The sequence below is a fragment of the Belonocnema kinseyi genome, chromosome 9 (genome assembly GCF_010883055.1).
Source record: "Belonocnema kinseyi isolate 2016_QV_RU_SX_M_011 chromosome 9, B_treatae_v1, whole genome shotgun sequence".
Classification (NCBI taxonomy): Eukaryota; Metazoa; Arthropoda; class Insecta; order Hymenoptera; family Cynipidae; genus Belonocnema; species Belonocnema kinseyi.
In genome coordinates this window covers 39,834,217-39,852,452 of record NC_046665.1, presented here as the reverse complement: position 1 = coordinate 39,852,452, position 18,236 = coordinate 39,834,217, and the positions used below count along the sequence as shown (strand labels likewise).

Below are 18,236 nucleotides of genomic sequence, written 5' to 3'. Positions count from 1 at the left end.
AAGGGGATTTATTAGACTGGCAAAACGGGATTCCATTTTAATGCCGCAATTTTGAATATTTTTTCCTGCTTTTTTGCATACAGCATCCAAATGTTAGTCTATTTTGCTGACTAGCGCCGGTTTTTAGCTGAAATGTATTATTTTGTTCAATAATAAAAAAGAGAGAACAATAGAGAAAAATTTCAGTGACACCAAGTGTGGACTCTCGCTGCATTCTCATCGACCCCCGTGAAACTCGAAAGGCAGGCACCCTGGGGTGCGTCAAGTTACAAATACTCAAAGTATGAAAGTATAAATCGATTCAAGTTTAATTAACAGAATTAGCTTATTCGTATAATTGGAAAAAAGTGAAAACAAGATTCATGAAAATCGGTTAATATTTGCAGTAATAATAGAAATTTTAAAGTGCACACGACAGTATAGCCAGATACGTCGTAGCGTTTAGAACCATGCCGAACGAACTATCCTTTCATTGACAAGAGATTCATGCCGGTTACGAAACCTAACATTTGAAAGGATGAGTGGATACAATTTTAATTACCAGAATTGATTTTCTTCATATAATTGATAGAAAGTGAAAAACATATTCCTGAAAATCAAGTAATAATTGCAGTAAGAATGGAAATGGTGAAGTCCATTCAAAAGTGTAGCTTTGCCGACAACTTGACAACGAGCTTGACACCTACTCCCTCAATCGGAATAATAAGTACTTTATCTAAACTGCTGATTAAAAATTGTTATTAATTTTAAATAATAATAAGCTTCAGTAAATGAATTAGCAGTTTGCTAGTTAACAATGTGAAAAAAGGTTTCTAAAGTAATTACTGACTTCTAGAAAAAAAAACTATCATTTTCATCTTGTGCACTTACTTGAATTTTAAATTATGAACTTTGAAATAAGATTAAATGAAAAATGGGGTTGCAAAGATTATTATAAATATTTTATCCATATTTAAACGGAAAAAATTATTAAAATGTATGTTTTTGAGAGATGTACAGCATCCTTGAATCGAAGATTTCCACGCCTTCATATTCGCTATTACACATCACACACACTCCCATACACATACACGCATATATTCCAAATGTGGTTTATCAATGATAATTAATGAACCTTTATTAATTAACAGGACAATGTATTTCGTATAAAATGTATTTCGTAAATATTTTTCTTCAGTTTCGAACAAAAATTGTGCCTACATGTTGCACAAGCCACATCAAGTCACGGTCAATCCCCGAGATATAATTGATCTCCTGGCGAACCGAAGGAACTGAATGAAGCCTCTACAAAGTATCCGTAAAGACTCCATTGGGTTCCCATTCGGTTCCTTTTTAAAAAACTAAAAAAAAAACAGTAAAATCAACTTTAAAATTGTTGAAATTCGGATTCTACATTAAAATTCCCTATCGAAGATCACGGAATAATCGCAATAGTTTTTTTGCAACGGTAAAAGGTTTAAAAAAATAAGACGTATAACGCCTGTTGATTGCTACACTTCAAACGCATCATCTGTAAGTAGCAGTCAAAAGGCGTTATAGATCTTATATATTTTTAACTTTTTACCGCTACAAATAAAAGTAGTGCGATTATTCCGTGAGTTTTCAATAGAAAATGTAACGTAGAATCCGAATTTCAACAGTTTAAAAGTTGTTCTTGCTGTTTTTTTGAGTTTCTTAAAAAAGAACCGAATGGGGATCCAGTGTGGTCTTTACGGGTACTTTGTACAGGCTCTGTTCGGTTCCTGCGGTCTGTCAGGGTCTGAAGCATAATAAAAACGCTGCAAACCATTGAAAGATGCCTGTAGCTGAGACCTCATTTTCTTGAGAAAATTATGACAAATCCAAAAAAATTTAATCCATTTTCAACCAAAACTTACAGTGCAATAGACAATTATGAGTTAATTTGAGTTATAAATCAGGACACAAGATTTGAAACGACAAAGAAAAAACAAAAGTTAAAGTGTGTTTCAGGTAAGACTTGAAACGGTTGAGAATTAAAATTATTTCGGCAAAAGTTTCAGCGAGGTTAAGAGAACAACTCTGATCTCGTTTACTGCGTGAAGCACGAAAAAAAGTGTACTGACAGATGGGAATCCCCGGTTCTCTCCAATTTAATGAAGTTAAACGACGATAGATAGCGCTGGCGTCGCAATCTTCGCTACATCTCGAATAAAAATGGATCGATTATAAGGCGAAAGATTATCCAGGAAAGGATAAAAACCGAAAATTATCTTAGATTTATGTGAAGTTTATCCGGCAAGGTTATTTCTGTTGCGGTGAATCTTTCACCTGAAATCGATGTAAACTTTATCTTTCGTTTTTTCTGTGCTGCTTTTAGATATCTATTTTTCTCCGTATACACTGATAATTAGGCGTTTACATAAACTTTGAAAGAAATTTATTTTTATTTCTGGCAATTTTATCTCTGAAAAATGAAGTTTTTAAATCGAGGTTTATACAAAATGTTGCACTTTCTATCCAATTTTCAATAAGAGTCAATTCATACTTAATTAATTTTAAGATGCATAAATGTAAAAACAGTAGTTTTTTAAAGCATTTTACACTTTTTGTCCAATTTTCAATAAGAATGAAGTAAAGAATTTTTGCACGATTTATTATTGTTGTTGATATTATTGAGATTAAGTGATTCCAGACAGTTGCGGTCTGTCTGCATTTTCAAGCATTGTTCTCTTTTTAATTTAAGTGATTTGTTAGTTGATTGAAGTTAGTGCAAATAATTATTCAAACAAATTATCATTGCTTGTTTTTTATTTTGTAAACAAATGAAATAAGTAAATTCAGAACATTGGCCTGTCAAATAATTTATTTTACACTGAAGCTGCTTCAAATTTGTTGTAAAGAGATTTGCATAAACTTTTTGTATGTGCAATTAACAATAAAAAATTGTTACTATTTAATTCCAAGTATCACGGAATCTTCATTTATTTAACAAATATTCTATGTTTGTTGAACGAAATTTTTTCTCCTTTAGAAATACTTTACAATATTCTGATACTGATGTTCAGTAACATTTCCTACGAAAAATTAAAATTTTTATTTTTCTAAAAAATTCTTCTGAAAAATTCTGGAGTTTTGTCGTTTTTCAATTTTGGATTTTCTTTCATCATTAAAATTGATGTATATATTCTTGAAAAGCACCTAGGTTTAATTATATTTGAGCAAATACAACAATTCTTGATTCTGTAACGAAATTAAATAAGTTAACATAAAATTTTGGCTTTTTGGTCTACAAAATAATTTTTTTTGCAATAAAATTACTTAAAATTTTTCTTGAGAGATTTTCAGTCGCTATTTCCATCTAAAACAAAGAATAAATCATTATTATTCCTTATTTATGTAATTTCAAATATCGCGAACATTTCATATAGTTCTAAGCCGTTTTTTCTAAAGGGAAAATTCCAAGAATTTTCATTTATTTATTTTGATCGCTTATCAAATGAACAAATAGAACTGCATATGCATCATTCCCCACAATATCTGAAGTATCTTAAATAATTTCGAGGAATCAAAACTTATTCGACAGAAGTCAATAATTACTTTAGTAAGCTTTTCTCACATTGTTACCTAGCAAACTTCTAATTCATTTAGTAAAGCTTATTGTTCGAAATTAATAACACTTTTTAATCAGCAGTTTAGATAAAGTACTTATTATTCAGAATGCGGGAGTAGGTGTCAAGCTCACTGTCAAATAGTCGGCAAAGCTACACTTTTTAATGGACTTCAACGTTTCCATTCTTACTGCAATTATTACTTGATTTTCAAGAATACGTTTTTTCTTTTCTTCCAGTTATATAAAGAAAAAAAATTCTGGTAATTAAAATTGAGTGGTTGGGTGCAAGAACGGCATATTTCCATTTTTCGTAATTTTTGGTTGATAATAATTTTCTTTTGGTTAAAAATTCGACTATTTGGTTATAAATTTAATTATTTTTTTTAAATGTAAATACTTTGATCAAAGGTCAGCTTTTGTGGTCGAAAATTCTAGTGCTTTGTTTAAAACCGAATGTATCTCTTTTGTTTAAACATTTAATTATTTTGTTGGAAGTTCCGCTATTTTGTTAATAAGTTTTTCTTTTATTGATAGATAATTATTTCTATTTGAAGAGTTAACTATTATATTTTTGGTTCAAAATTATTTTCTTTTGATTAAAAGTTATAATATTTTGTCGAAAATTCAACATAATCTAATTCAAGTCATCTTTTATTATCGAAAATGTATCTTATATGGTAGCTATTACATTTTGTTGCAGAATTTATCTCTTTTGGTTGAAAATTCAATTATCTGGTTGAAAATTTAACTATTCTTTTAAAAAGTTATCTTTCTTGGTCGAAAATTTAAATTTCTGGTTAAATAGTCATATTTTTTTTATTGAAAGTTAGTTTTTTAAAGTTTAATATTGTAACTTTTGTTGAAAATTTTATTAATTTCTTTTGATTGAAAATTTCATTATTTCGACGAAAATTCTACTATTTTGATAAAGAGTCAAGCCTTTTTGATTGAAATTAATACTTTTTATTTGAAAAGTAACCTATTATATTGTTAAAAATTCTGCTATTTGGTTAAAAATGTAATTGTACTGTTGAAAATTCAACTATTTAAATAAAACTCATCTTTTTTGGTCGGAGATTCAAATGTTTTCTTGGGAATTCGTCTTTTTGGATAGAAAAACTTTCTTTTTAGATTAACAATTAATGTTTTGTTAGAAAACCCATCTTTTTCATTCAAAGTTCATACCTTAAGATTAGTATTTTCGAAATTAGATAAATTAAAATTCAGAGGAATCGAAATTTTATTGTTTATAATTAAAAGCTCTTAAAATAACTTTTGATATTAAAACTTTATTACAATTTATTGAAGATAATGTAAAACGTTTAAAAAGTAATAAGTTTCAAACAGCTATATATACTTTTCAAAATGCAATTAATTAAGTTTTAAATGAAAATTAAAACCTATGAATGAAAAAAATAAAAAATTTAGCGTTCACCATGAAAATGAAGAATTATAAAGTCGTAAACGTTTAAAATGACTGAAATTATTCAATTACTGATGTATCCATTTCAAATAGTTTATTATTTCCCTTTTTTTAAATTCTAAACACGGTTTTTAACTTTTTAATTTCAAATATTACTTTAAATCATTATTCATTCATAAAATTTTTCAATCAAATATCTTATGATTTTAAACTATTTATTTGTTTAATTCTTTAACTAAAAATAAAAATATTTTAAATCTTACATTGAAAATTGAAAATTAAAAAAAAATTACAAAGCTAGATTGCTATGATTGCAATTTTCAAAATGGTACAAGTTAAAGCTTTTCAATTCGAAATTGCTTTATATTTACAACTAAAATGATTACTATCGGCGAGAAAACTATACCCATCTGCCTTGAAGATTTACAATTCGGTCAAAAAAAATGCTAGTGCAACAAAAAAACAGTCATATGAAAGCTGAAAGTGTTCTCCGTAAATGAGCTTGAAGACGTTTATGTGAAAAAAATTTTGCGCTTAGCAGACTGAAAAATGTAAAAAAAGTAAGGATTTTCGGGTACATTTAAGAGCAGAAAAGTCTAGAGCATTATTTCTTATACAAGGGGTGATGGAAAAAATTTCAAAAAATTCATGAATATGAGGGAAACTGTTGTGAATCAGTTGCAGTTGAGAAATTTTAAAAATAATAAAAATTGTTGCATAAAAATACAAAAATGTGCAATTATATTATCTTTAGTTCTAATGCAGATGTTAAATCGATTCAAACTGCAAACTGTACTGGATAGGCTCTGTATTTATTTTCAATCATCCGGTAGAATGAGTTAGTCTTATTTTTTTTAAAAGTCGCAATATTTTTAGACATTTTTTTGTTGGAAAACAAGTGACAGAAAGCAGGGGGGGGGGCTTTTTTTACTGCCGACTGCTGATGCCATTCTTCGACCCGTGGTTCTGAATGCTTGGATGGCACCCGGCCACGGGTCGAAGAAACGGACTAGCGTTCGACAGTAAAAAAAACGAGCCCCGCCTACTTTCTGTCACTTGTTTTCCAACAAAAAAGTGTCTAAAAATGTCGCAATTTTCACCAAAAATAAGACTATCATATCCTTCCGCGTGATTGAAAATAAATACAGGGCCATTGTCCCTTGTATAAGAAATAATGCTCTAAACTTTACTGCTCTTAAATGGACCCAAAAAATCCTTATCTTTTTTACATTTGTCAGTCTGCTAAGCACAAACAATTTTTTACATAAACGTCTTCAAGCTCATTTACGTAGAACACTTTCAGCTTTCACATGACCGTTTTTTTGTCGAAAATTTAAAATGGCGGATTCAATATGGTGGACGAAAATACAAAAGAGGCTCAATTTGAATAAATCTGGACACTTATGGGTTTTTGGGGTCACTGAATCCGAATATGAAGACAAAATTTGAAAATTTGAAATGGTGGACGAAAATACAAAAAAGGACTCGATTTGGATAAATCTTGGAACTTAAAAATTGGAAAATTCAAATTTGTATTTTCGTCCGACATATTGGATTTTCCATTTTAAATTTTCGAATTTTGATTTCAGATTCGGATTCAGCGACCCTAAAAACCAACGAGCAAGGCTTGAATGCAAAATCGGAGCAAGTTAAACAGAAAAAAAGGTTATTGACGCATTTTGCGTCAATTGCACGCAGTTAATTAAAATTAAAACAATTCAAGCTTTCATACTTAAAGTATTTGTAACTGATCTGCATTTCATAACAATAAAAGGGTCATGATTTACGAGCATTTCGATACGTCATTTGACGCACCCCAGCGTGCCTGCCTCCTTAGTTTCACGAGGGTCGATGAGAATGCAGCGAGAGTCCACACTGAGTGTAACTGAAATTTTTCTCTATTGTTCTCTCCTTTTTTATTATTCAACAAAATATAGACATTTCATCTAAAAACCGGCACTGGTCAGCAAAATAAACTAAGATTTGGATGCCGTATGCAAAAAAGCAGGAAAAAATATTCAAAATTGCGCCTTTAAGATGGAATCCTGTTTGCTATTCTAATAAATCCTCTTAAATCTCCGTGTTAAAAATACTTGAATACTTGCAGTCTATGGAATGAAAATTTTTTCATTCTTGAAAAATAATAAGAAACATAAATAAAAATTAACAATTGGTTGAACTCTCAGACAAAAAACAATGCGCGGGCTGTGCGGACACATTCTTATCGCTTTCCAGTTGCAGCGCCTCTAAGGTGCTTGATAATTTATTTACTTCACTCTGCATGCTCGGTCTTTGTACTTCCCCACATTTGCACAGAAACTTTTTAAAATTAAAGGTCAAAGCATCGACAAAACTGTAATTTGGGGATTGCGAATTATCTTTCACTGTTAGAAATATGTTGAAAATTCAACCACTTTTCAGTCACTTTTGTGGTTGAAATTTCGTTCATTTACAGAATTGAAATAAAATTCAATCAAATGTAGTCAACAATTAATGAAGACGCGCATGCACCCATGCGCCATCATACTTCTCGCATAGCCAGACCCCATCGTAAAAAAGTCCCACGACTCCTTATTTGGATCGTGAGATCCACGGAGTAATAATGAGGAGACCGATCTCTGTATATACGTTCTGACTGCGGTAACTGTACATTTATTGCGTTTAAACACAATGCTTACAAGGAAGGGGACATGCGCACTGTGATTTGCTGTGTCCTTTTCTCCCGCGAGAAGTGTGCGAATGAGTGCCAGTGCTTGACAATCATAACAACATATTACCCAATATTATAATGTCACATTATTCAATTTGCACATTTTATATCATTTAATGATTACAATTAACTTTTTATTACTTACCCATACTTTCCAGGTCACAATTTGTCAACTTAATTCTATACAAAAACACAGAAATAAATAAGAACATATATTGACAAACTCAGTTGACACTATTTACAGGAACATAACCTCAGTTTTTAGTTGTCATTGAACACGGCACTCACTCGCACATTTCTTGCGGGAGAAAATGAGATAGAAAATCACAGTGCGCATGTCCCCTTCCTTGGAGCATTGGGTTTAAACGCCTAATTCTGACAATACATGTACAGTTAGTGCAGTCAAAACTTGATATGCTTTGTATAGCATGATCGGTCTCCTTATTATTACTCCGTGGTGAGATCCATGAAAATAACAAAGGACATACATATAATATTTAGTAAAAGAAGCAGCTTTAAGGGAAAAAAGGTGCGTAGGAATAATATTATTTCAATGAGAATATTTCATTCATACTATCGGTATTAACTGCTTTCTGCTTTTTTATGCTATGATTACAAAAACGAGTATCGAAAAGTTGGCCTATAAGCGTGTGCGAAATTCATAATGTAATATAATTCCAATGTACCTCATGTTTTTCTTCCTTAAAGCTGCTTATTTTTCTAAATATCATATATGCACTTTATTATTCTCATGGATCTCACGACACAAACGCACGAAGTAATTCATTATTCCTTATCAGAATTATTTTTGTACAATTAGTGAATTGCAAAGCACACTATTTTTAAGGAATCTTTATGGGTTTTATTTAAGATTTAGGATTATATAAAAATTTTCAATCAAACCTATTCAATTCCTTGAAAAATTATACTTGCTTTAAAATTGACTTATTGTGCCGAATAAATTTTTTTCCACTTTACTGAAATTTCAATCACATACAGTTAAATTTTCAACCGAATAGTTGAAATTTCCATTAGACGTGTTGTTGATTTTTCATTCACAAGTAGTTGAAATTTAAACCACCGTAATTTTATAAGACTTCAACCACATGTTGTTGAAAATTCAACCAGATATTTCTAACAGTGTTTGTTAAAGCTGCTTCGGCTTTAACGAACACATTCTCATCACGCAGCTCGCGCTTCGCCCTCGATTTTTTTCCAAAATGCGAACTTTTCTACATTACGTTCAACACTATTATATGAAATGTATATTACATTTATTTTTGTACCTCGGTATTCTCAGCTACCCTGAAAATGTATCGTTATACTTCTTAGAACTTAGAACCTTAGACACGAGGGGTAGACTGGAGGACGCAGGGATATATGGTGAGAGAATAAGCACAAAGGAAAAAATGAAATACTAGAGCAGAAAAGTGGGCATGGACATATAGGACGAAACTGAGGGAGAAAAAAAGAGGGGAGTTAGCGAGAAAGTGTTTAATGGAGGTAGAGGAAAGGATGGGGAGAGTGATAGACTTAATGAGGTGGGAAGCAGGAAGGAGGGAGTGCTTTAAAGCTAGAGATATAGAAGACGGGACTGGAGTAAACTAAGAAGAAATGGAAAAAAGGGAAAGACAATTAATAGAAAGATGGGGGATGATTTAGGAATGAAAATATAATAAATAGAATAAGGTGATGAAAAAGCAAGGTGTGCCTGAGTATTTGGAAAAAAGATGGGGAGATAGAATATCGACCAGAATGGCAAGATTTAGATTGGGAAACGATGTAAGGGAAGGAATATATTAGAAAAAGCAAGATGGTAGAAGGTGAAGAATCTGTGAATGTTAAGAGGAAACACGGGAGAATGTTTGGGAAGGATGCGGGAGCGGAATGAAAGATAAAGGAAGCTGGCAAGAGAATGTGGTAAAGGTTCTAGGGAAGCAAAGATTGGGGGAAGAGCGGCTGGAGAAAACGAGGAAGAATGAAAGAATGCATGTCAAAAAATGGCAAAATGGAGATATGAGAGAAGTAAAAGAAAAAGGAAACGGAAGTCGCCTAGATTAGAAGCATAAAAATTTTTAAGACGGAATTATTGTGAGAAATGAAAGTCATGTAAACCCTTAGGGGACACTATATGAAAAGGGAAAAAAAGCAGAATAATTAAAAAACGTTTCGACGGGCAGTCCCCTCTTCCTTTTTTGTAAAAGAGGACGACTACACAAAAACTTTAAAATTTTTTCGCAAAATTAACGTTCGTTTGTATTTTCGTGTGAACGACGATTTGTTCAGTTAAGGATTTTAAATTCGTATAGTTATTTTACTCAGTTTTAATTTTATTACTAGATCTGTGAAATTAGATATTTGAATTGTTATCAAAAATGCTTTGTTTTCCGACTCTTTTGCACTTTTTTTTAGTATGACCAAAATAATTTTTTGAATCTATCTAAATGAGATAAATCTTCATACTCGTAAATTTGTGAAGAAATATAAATTGTTTAAGCAGTTTTATTTTGTTTTAATATTTTATTTCTTTCATTTTTCGGAAAATTAAGATATTATTAGCTACTACTTTGTTTTTCAAGAATACTCTAAGTGTTTAAGCAAATTGAAATTTTTTTTAATTCACTCAGATCATTCCTCCAAAACAAATAGATAACAATTTTGAAGAATTCTAATTTGTTTAAAAATTTAAGAGTGTTCATAAAAAACAAAGTAGTACATAAAAATATTTCAATCTTTAGAAAAATAGACAAAATAAAATATTTAAACAATTAAAATCGCTTATATAATTTAAATTTGTTTAGTCGTTTACGAGCTTGCTTAGAAATTAAATTAATACTTCAAAATATTCCAATCTGTCAAAAATCTGGTGAGATGAAATTTATCTTTTGCTTTTTTTTGGTGAACTATATATTTGAACAAACACTTATTATTGATAAAATTGTTAAAATGTCTAAATGAATTGTTGTATTGTCATCATTGATTAAAGAACTTAAATTGCCTAAAGAAAACATTCAATAGAACGTATATTAAAACGAAATTATTTTTAATATATCATTACGTTTAAATATAAGTTTTAAAACTCGAAACATGCAAAACTAGTGGGCAGGAGCGATAAATTTACAGTAAATCACTCCCCAAGCAATTTTGCGTATTCCTTTCGTATTTATCACATGCGCTTTACTAAGTATGGGCGCTTGCCTTAAGGCGCTTCCTCAGGCTTAAAAATTAGCGCATGTATTACTCTGACAAGTTTTTCTCCTACAATTCTGTGCTGTATGATTTCGTATTTCAACCACAGACTATAAATGCCTAAATGTAGAACCTTCCAGAGCGCTTTTTTTCGAAAAATGGCCTGGTTTTTGTTTTATTGCAATTAATTGAAAATTAATGCACTTTTTGCGCCTGGGAAGTAGCAAACCGCCATCATAAGTGTACTCATGGCGAACATAGTTCTCGAGGCCTCAGGCTGGCTATGAAACAGCGGGTGGTCCGAGGTGTTTTTTTTTTCGACGATACTTAAAACATCGTGAACCTAAGATCGAGCCGAGAATTTAGATTAAGTGCTGTCATGCATCACTGCATTCGGTTTATTACATAACGATTAGACAGTTAAAAAAAGAAAGAAGAAAATCGGTTAATTCGTTCAATTTCTGGATATACATTTTTTCTCTCTTCTCCGATTGTACGACAAAAAATACTGAAAGAAAAAGATGCTGTGCCCAAAATTGGAAACTGTTGAATGGAAAAATTATGGAATTTACATTTATTTTATTTTTATTTTCTTATTCATTTCATTTATTCATTCATTTTATTATTTTTATTTCATGGTGACAATTTTCTATTAAAAACTCTGAAATTATAGACAATCATTATTTTCCTATCTTTTTTCTTTAATCTTTATTTGTTTCAAATATAACCGCTTGCGTCACAATGAATGCGCTCTTAGTCAGATTTTATTAAATTGTTTGCTTCAAGATTCATATCATGTGGTTGCATTTCATTGCTTTTCATTCAAAAAATTAAAATATTATTCGCAGAAAGCGGAGGAGCCTTCTTTTTTGAGGTGGGGACCTAGACATAGAATTATAAAATGAAATGGCACAATGTGTACTGTTTATACTATGTGAAAATTGAATAAAAATTATAAATATATTTCCAATCTATTTACAAGATGGAGTGTTTGCGAAATAAATCCATACTAATAAATTTTATGTACCCCCCCCCCCCCCCCTACAGCGCCCCAAATATGAGCCAAAAATTAAAAACTACATTTTTACGTTCCTTATTGTTAATTTGTAGCAAATATCCGTCGTCTTTTTCATACAAATAATTACTAGTGGATAATTTGAATATTTCCCAGTACTTTTTAAACAAATTTTAATTGTTTACAGAAATGTAAGTTATTTAAACAAATATTTAATCCCAAAAAATGTAGAAAAAAATCGTATCTTATGATTAAAATGTATTTGTTTGTCATTCTTTGGAGTACAAAATTGTTCTAAAAACATTATGTAATTATTTAAACAATTATGTATTGTTTATTTTCAAAATTTTTAAAAAGTGAGACAGAGATGTCCACTTTTTCTACATTGTTATTCTGAGCAACTTTTTGTAGATGTTGTTGCTTTCTGTTTGTTGTTGACGTTGTTTTTTTGGTGTAAACCATTCATACTTAATTTGATAGAAATAAAAAAAAAATCAATAATTAATTGTATAAACGATAACATTACAATTTGAGCAGAATTTACTAGTCCTCGAAATCATTGAATATTATGTTTAACTCAGAAAATACGATTTTAAAAGTAATTATTTAAACAAGTTATTTTTGCTTAAACAATTAGAAGGTGGTTCATCTATTCCTTGTATACATTAAACAGTCATTTCATACACTATTTAGTTATTGTAAACAAACTGTTTGAGCAAATAAGGATTGTTTAAACGTATAGAAATTTATTAAACATTAAAAGAAATGTATCAAAACTATGTAATTATTCAACAAAACGTAGCATAGGATACCAGTTTAGAAAAAGTGGACATCTCTAGCTTAATGTTCAGAAATTTGAAAAAAAAAACAATAAATAATTTCTGAAATGATGATATAATGTTTTTGGAAAAATGTACTTCTCCAAAGAATGAGAAACCATTACATTTTAATCAGAAAATACGATTGTTTGTTACATTTTTTGGGATTAAATAATTGTTTAAATAATTTATATTTCTCTAAACAATAGAAAATTGTTTAAAAAGTAGTGGGAAGTATTCAAATTGTCCACTGGTAATTATTTGTACGACGAAGACGACGGATATTTGCTAAAAAATAAACAACAATGAACGTAAAAATGTAGTTTTTTATTTTTGGCTCATATTTGGGGCGCTGTGGGGGGGGGGGGGTACATAAAATTTATTAGTATGGATTTATTTCGCAAACATCGTAAATCGATTGGAAATATATTTATAACTTTTATTAAATTTTAACATAGTATAAACAGTGCACATTGTGTCATTTAATTTTATAATTCTATGGCTAGGTTCCCACCTCGAAAAAGAAGGCTCCTCTGCTTTCTGTAAATAATAGTTTAATTTTTCAGATAAAAGCAATGAAATTGAATCACATGATATGAATCTTAAAGCAAAAAATTTGATCAATTCTGACTAAGAGCACATTCATTGTGACGCAAGCAGTTGTATTTGAAACAAATAAAGATTCAAGAAAAAAGATAGGAAAATTATGATTGCCTATGATTGCAGAGTTTTCATATAAATCTTCCCATCATTAAATTAAAATGATGAAACGAATAAATAAATGAATGAGTGAATAAATAAATGAAATGAATAAGAAAATCAAAATAAAATAAATGTAAATTCTATAGTTTTCCCATTCCCATTTTTTTTTTAAATCAATCCGAAATTTACTCGGAATTTCGTTGGGTTTATTAAACATGTGATATTATTTTATTTCACAAAGTTATATTTTAAAATATAAACAATTTTTTAAAAAATTCCATGAAAAAAATTTTATTTCAAAAGCTTGCCATTTTTTAGAAAAAAAAAAGATAACAAAAAAATTTAAATAATTGAAAAATTTTATAAGTAGGGTTTGAAAGCTGAAAAAATGTACTTTAAAATGGCTGTGTTGGTTTTTCGATTCGCTCCAAAAAATATATTTGTTTAAACTACGAAAGTAAGCGTTTTTTGGTGTAGCGATAAAACCTTATTCAATTAATTTATCATAAATGTCGCGAAAGAAAATATATTTTACAATACAAAAAAGACTTGTTTTAGACAATATTGGTGAGTATAATATGAATAAAGAACATGAATTGCTTAACATTTTTTTTTTGTATGCAATAAACTAGATGCTATTACAAGTTGTTTGCTCATTTGTAGCATATCTTAGCTACATGATCTTTGTATGTGGCCTTGTCACGCCATAAGCATTTGTAAAATCTATTGTGATTAAGAGAACTGGGACCCAAATTGCAGCGTTTCTGTTTAGATATAATATTGTCAAAAAATTCGTCTCTGATATTCATTTCCTCTGTCAAAGTACGAAGAGCAGCACAACTCACGGGAAATAACATGCACTTTCAGGTGAGTCGTGCTAGTCTTCGTACGGGGCATTATTGACATATATTCGATAAAATATTATCAAAATAAATGTTAAATAATGTAATTATATATACCAGTATAATCTACTGCATAAAATGCCTGTAAAACGATAATTTTTAATTTTCACAAATAACGGATTTTGTTACATTCCGTACGCACTGGGTGTTTAAAACCCGACTCCAATTTCTCGAAACTTTTTATTTGCACACCGAGTGCAGACTGAGGCTGCCGACCGACGCTCCAAATGTTCGCACCTCAGAGATTTTTTCTTCCCAGTACGCACCCCCAACATCGACTTCTGCCAAAGTGGCACTAGTTTGAAAATTCGCTCGGGTTACACTAACCCAGTCCGTAACATGAGGGTTAATGAAAATGTGTTCTTATACCTAAGTTTTTAGCGCAAATGGTTTTTCTTGAATATCTCCGTTGAATTCAGAGAGAACCTATGTAACTTTCTAGTTTGTATGGTAGAACTGTAATTTGATAATCGTGAAGTCTCTTTTGTTAAAGATTCTCCGATTTTGTCCAAATGTGAACTTTTCTACATTACGTTTAATACTTTTATATTATATGTATATTACATTTATTTCTGTACTTCAGACTCGAATTGCTTATTCACATATTGCAAAATGAAGTACCAATTTTATTTACCATGGTTACGTTAATATTTGTTTCTTATTTTGCATTAAATTTTCTTCTCTGGTAATTTGAAAAATGTATCCTTCCAACAAATTTATATTCTTGCAATTCATAATATGAATTGGAATAGAAATATACGTATGTTCATTTTCTTGCTTTTATAATAAAGAAAAGTGCGCATTCTATAAAAAAAAAACAATTTTCTTATTAAACCTTTTACAGCAACTTGTGCCGTTTTTCACAAATTTAATTTGTTTATTTTCAATCTTATTTTTCACGATTTAAACCAAAAATACGCATTCTAGAGTAAAGTTGTTCCAAGAAAATTTTTATCTACACCAGAGCTCCCATATAACAGTAATTTTGGGGATGTCTCACACAGGCCTTGCTTTTAAATTGGTGCATTCGAGACGTAAGCAGTCACGGCTGCTTGAACCGTTTCTAATTGAAATCCCTAATATACTCGACTGAGTACATGCGCACTACGACACTATTGTGTAGATAATGTATAGATCCTTTTTGGTTGGGCAACTTATGTCTTTCAATTTTTTTTCACCTTTTCTGTCGTTTTTCTAAAAATTTAATTTTGTTTTATTTTTAATCTTATTTATTTACGATCAAAAGGAAATCTACTCCTATACAAAAATGATTAATAACAAATTTGCAGCCACTTTTGTGTAATAGCTTTTGTCTAATTTTTTTCGCAACTTCTGTCGTTTACCTAAAAATTAAATTGATTTATTTTTTATGCTGTTTTTTCGAATAAAACAAAAACGACGGATCCTATCAAAAAATAATGTCTAACAAATTTCCATCCATTTTTGGGTGAACAACTTTTGTCTTGTTTTTTTTTTAGCTTGTTTCGTTTGTTCATAGTGAATTTTTTTATTATTATTGTTGTTATTTACAAATAAAAAAACAACGTGCCCTATTTAAAAGGGATTAATAACAATTTTGTAGATCCTTTTTGGGTCAAAATTTGTGTTGATACATATTCTTACGCATCTTGCATAGTTTGGCCGCAAAATGGAATTTTGTATTGTTTTGTGTGCGATCTAAATTGGAATTTTCGGGTTTTCCAGAACATTCATAATGTTGTTATGATAATCTTGTAGGGCTTTCAAAAAGCTAATAAACATAAATAGAATTCCTAAATCTTCAAAAAAATGGTTTCAAAAACATTAAAAATGTTTTAAGCTTTTAAATTTGTATCCAAAATAGCTGGTAAACGAACTCGTTCTTTCTTTTTGTATCCTAAAACTGTGTGCGAAAGCACAATTCTGCCCGACGAGTATTTAAAAAATTATCAGATATACAGACGACAACGACACACATACACCACCCGTAAACCCGGGTTTTTTTCGGATTCAGGGGGTTTCGAAACGCGAAAATTAAAAAATCAACTACAGTCAATTTTTACATAAAAGCAATATTTTCTCATTATGATGAGAATGTAAAAAGAAAACTATTTGCATTATCTCTAATACGTACCGTCGCTTGCTTTGGAAATTGCATGTAGAGCAACACTTGCTCCTCCACTACTCTGCCCAAATATAGTCACCTGGTTTGAATCACCTCCAAAAAATTGTATATTTTTCTGGACCCATTTTAATGCGAGAACCTGGTCCTTCATTCCAAAATTTCCTGGAGCGGCAGAGTCTCCGGTGCTCAGGAATCCAAATATTCCCAATCGATAATTTATGGTAACTAAAATTACGTCCTTGTCTAAAAGGTATCTAGCACCATACATATTACTGCTTCCACCAGTGAAACCACCTCCATGTATAAACACCATGACTGGTAGCAAAGTGTTGCCCGTCTGCGAAATTTAAGAATATAGGGGAAACTATACAAAACTAGGCATGATATTAAGGTCTATTTGTTAAAAAATATTCCTAATAGGACGTAGTTAAATAAATATATTGTTTGAACTAAGAAAATTTAAAAACTTCTTTGATTTTACGAAAACTAATTTTTAAACTGAACTCCTGAAAACTCCCACTTTTCATTTTGATGCAAACTCCTGATAAAACAATCTAATAAAAAAACTTTAACAATCTAATTTAAATTTCTTAAATTTTGATTTTTGATTTACTTCATTTTGCTAACAATAGAGAAACAATAGAAAATTATTATAATCGTATTCAAGAACTTCAAAGTTTAGACCATCGGGCGCTGTGCACACGATGCCACGGCGCACGTTCTTAATTATTTCTCAAAAAGTAAGAGAGATCCTTTTTCGATATTTACATGGTTCGTAAAGTACCTCCACTACTTTTTATTTTTATGAAAAAAAAGGGTTTTTTGCGGTAGAGGTTCTGCCCACCAGTACCTCCACTACAGACACTTTGGAACATTAAAAAATCAACAGCGCCAGAATGTTGGGTTTATTTTGGGCTCTTAAGAACTGCAAAAATTAATTTTCCAAAAACAACCTTTGTCCCCTCAAAATTACTTTTAAAAGAACTGACGCACACAGTCTAAATGTAAGCATATACGAATTTCGTGCTATTTTAGGGTTCCTCAAAACACTTGCAAGTCATCGCCACAAATCAACCCTAGCTCTTGAAAGATCCCAAAGAAAAAGATATGGAATAAGTGAGAGAAAACATATACCGTAGGTCTGAGTATGTTTTGACTTTTCTAAAAATATCAAATTACATTGTCCGAAAGCAACCTACATCACTAACACCTAACTCTAATTAAATATATATATAAATTTGTCATAAGGACAACCGCGAAATCGCGGTAAAATTTCAGCCACAACCACGTTTCACGACCGTGAGATAGGTGGTGACAGTCTGTAAAGGAATCAATACGACGATCCAGCAAAAGCCTCGTGCACCCTAAGAATACGGAGCGACCCAAGGAAAACCGCCTTCTGCATTTTTCCCGCAAGTGTTCTAGCATATTGTTGACACGCAGGGATGCTTTTTAGGCCATTAGCAAGTGGAAGCTTGGCACCTCCAAGAGCGCCGATGATAAGGATTCCGGGTACAATTGTTGTAACTCCCTTATAAGGTCTCGATACCTCTCTTTCTTTTCATTCTCCTTGGTTATGATGTTTCTGTCAGCTGGTGCCGAAAATTCGATAACAAACATGGTTCGCTTCTCGAAGTCAAGAAGAACCATGTCAGGCCTCGAGTGAGCAACAGAAACAATTGTCTAGAAAATAAAGTTCTAGTATATGCGGCACTTCCCATTCTCGACAATTGACTCAATTCCCCTAGGAGCATTTAGAGGAGCGATATTAAGGTTAATGCCGTAGGAGTGACAGAGATGGT

General features: G+C 30.9%; 1 protein-coding gene across 1 annotated transcript in view; it reads right to left on the bottom strand.

The window, feature by feature from the left end:
* LOC117180492 (venom carboxylesterase-6-like) overlaps positions 1-18,236 on the bottom strand; it is a 128,344-nt gene that overhangs the window by 14,186 nt on the left and 95,922 nt on the right. Inside the window, exon 4 of the mRNA XM_033372990.1 lies at positions 16,444-16,766. Coding sequence (XP_033228881.1) covers positions 16,444-16,766 — 323 coding nt within the window. The remainder of the gene's footprint in view (positions 1-16,443; positions 16,767-18,236) is intronic.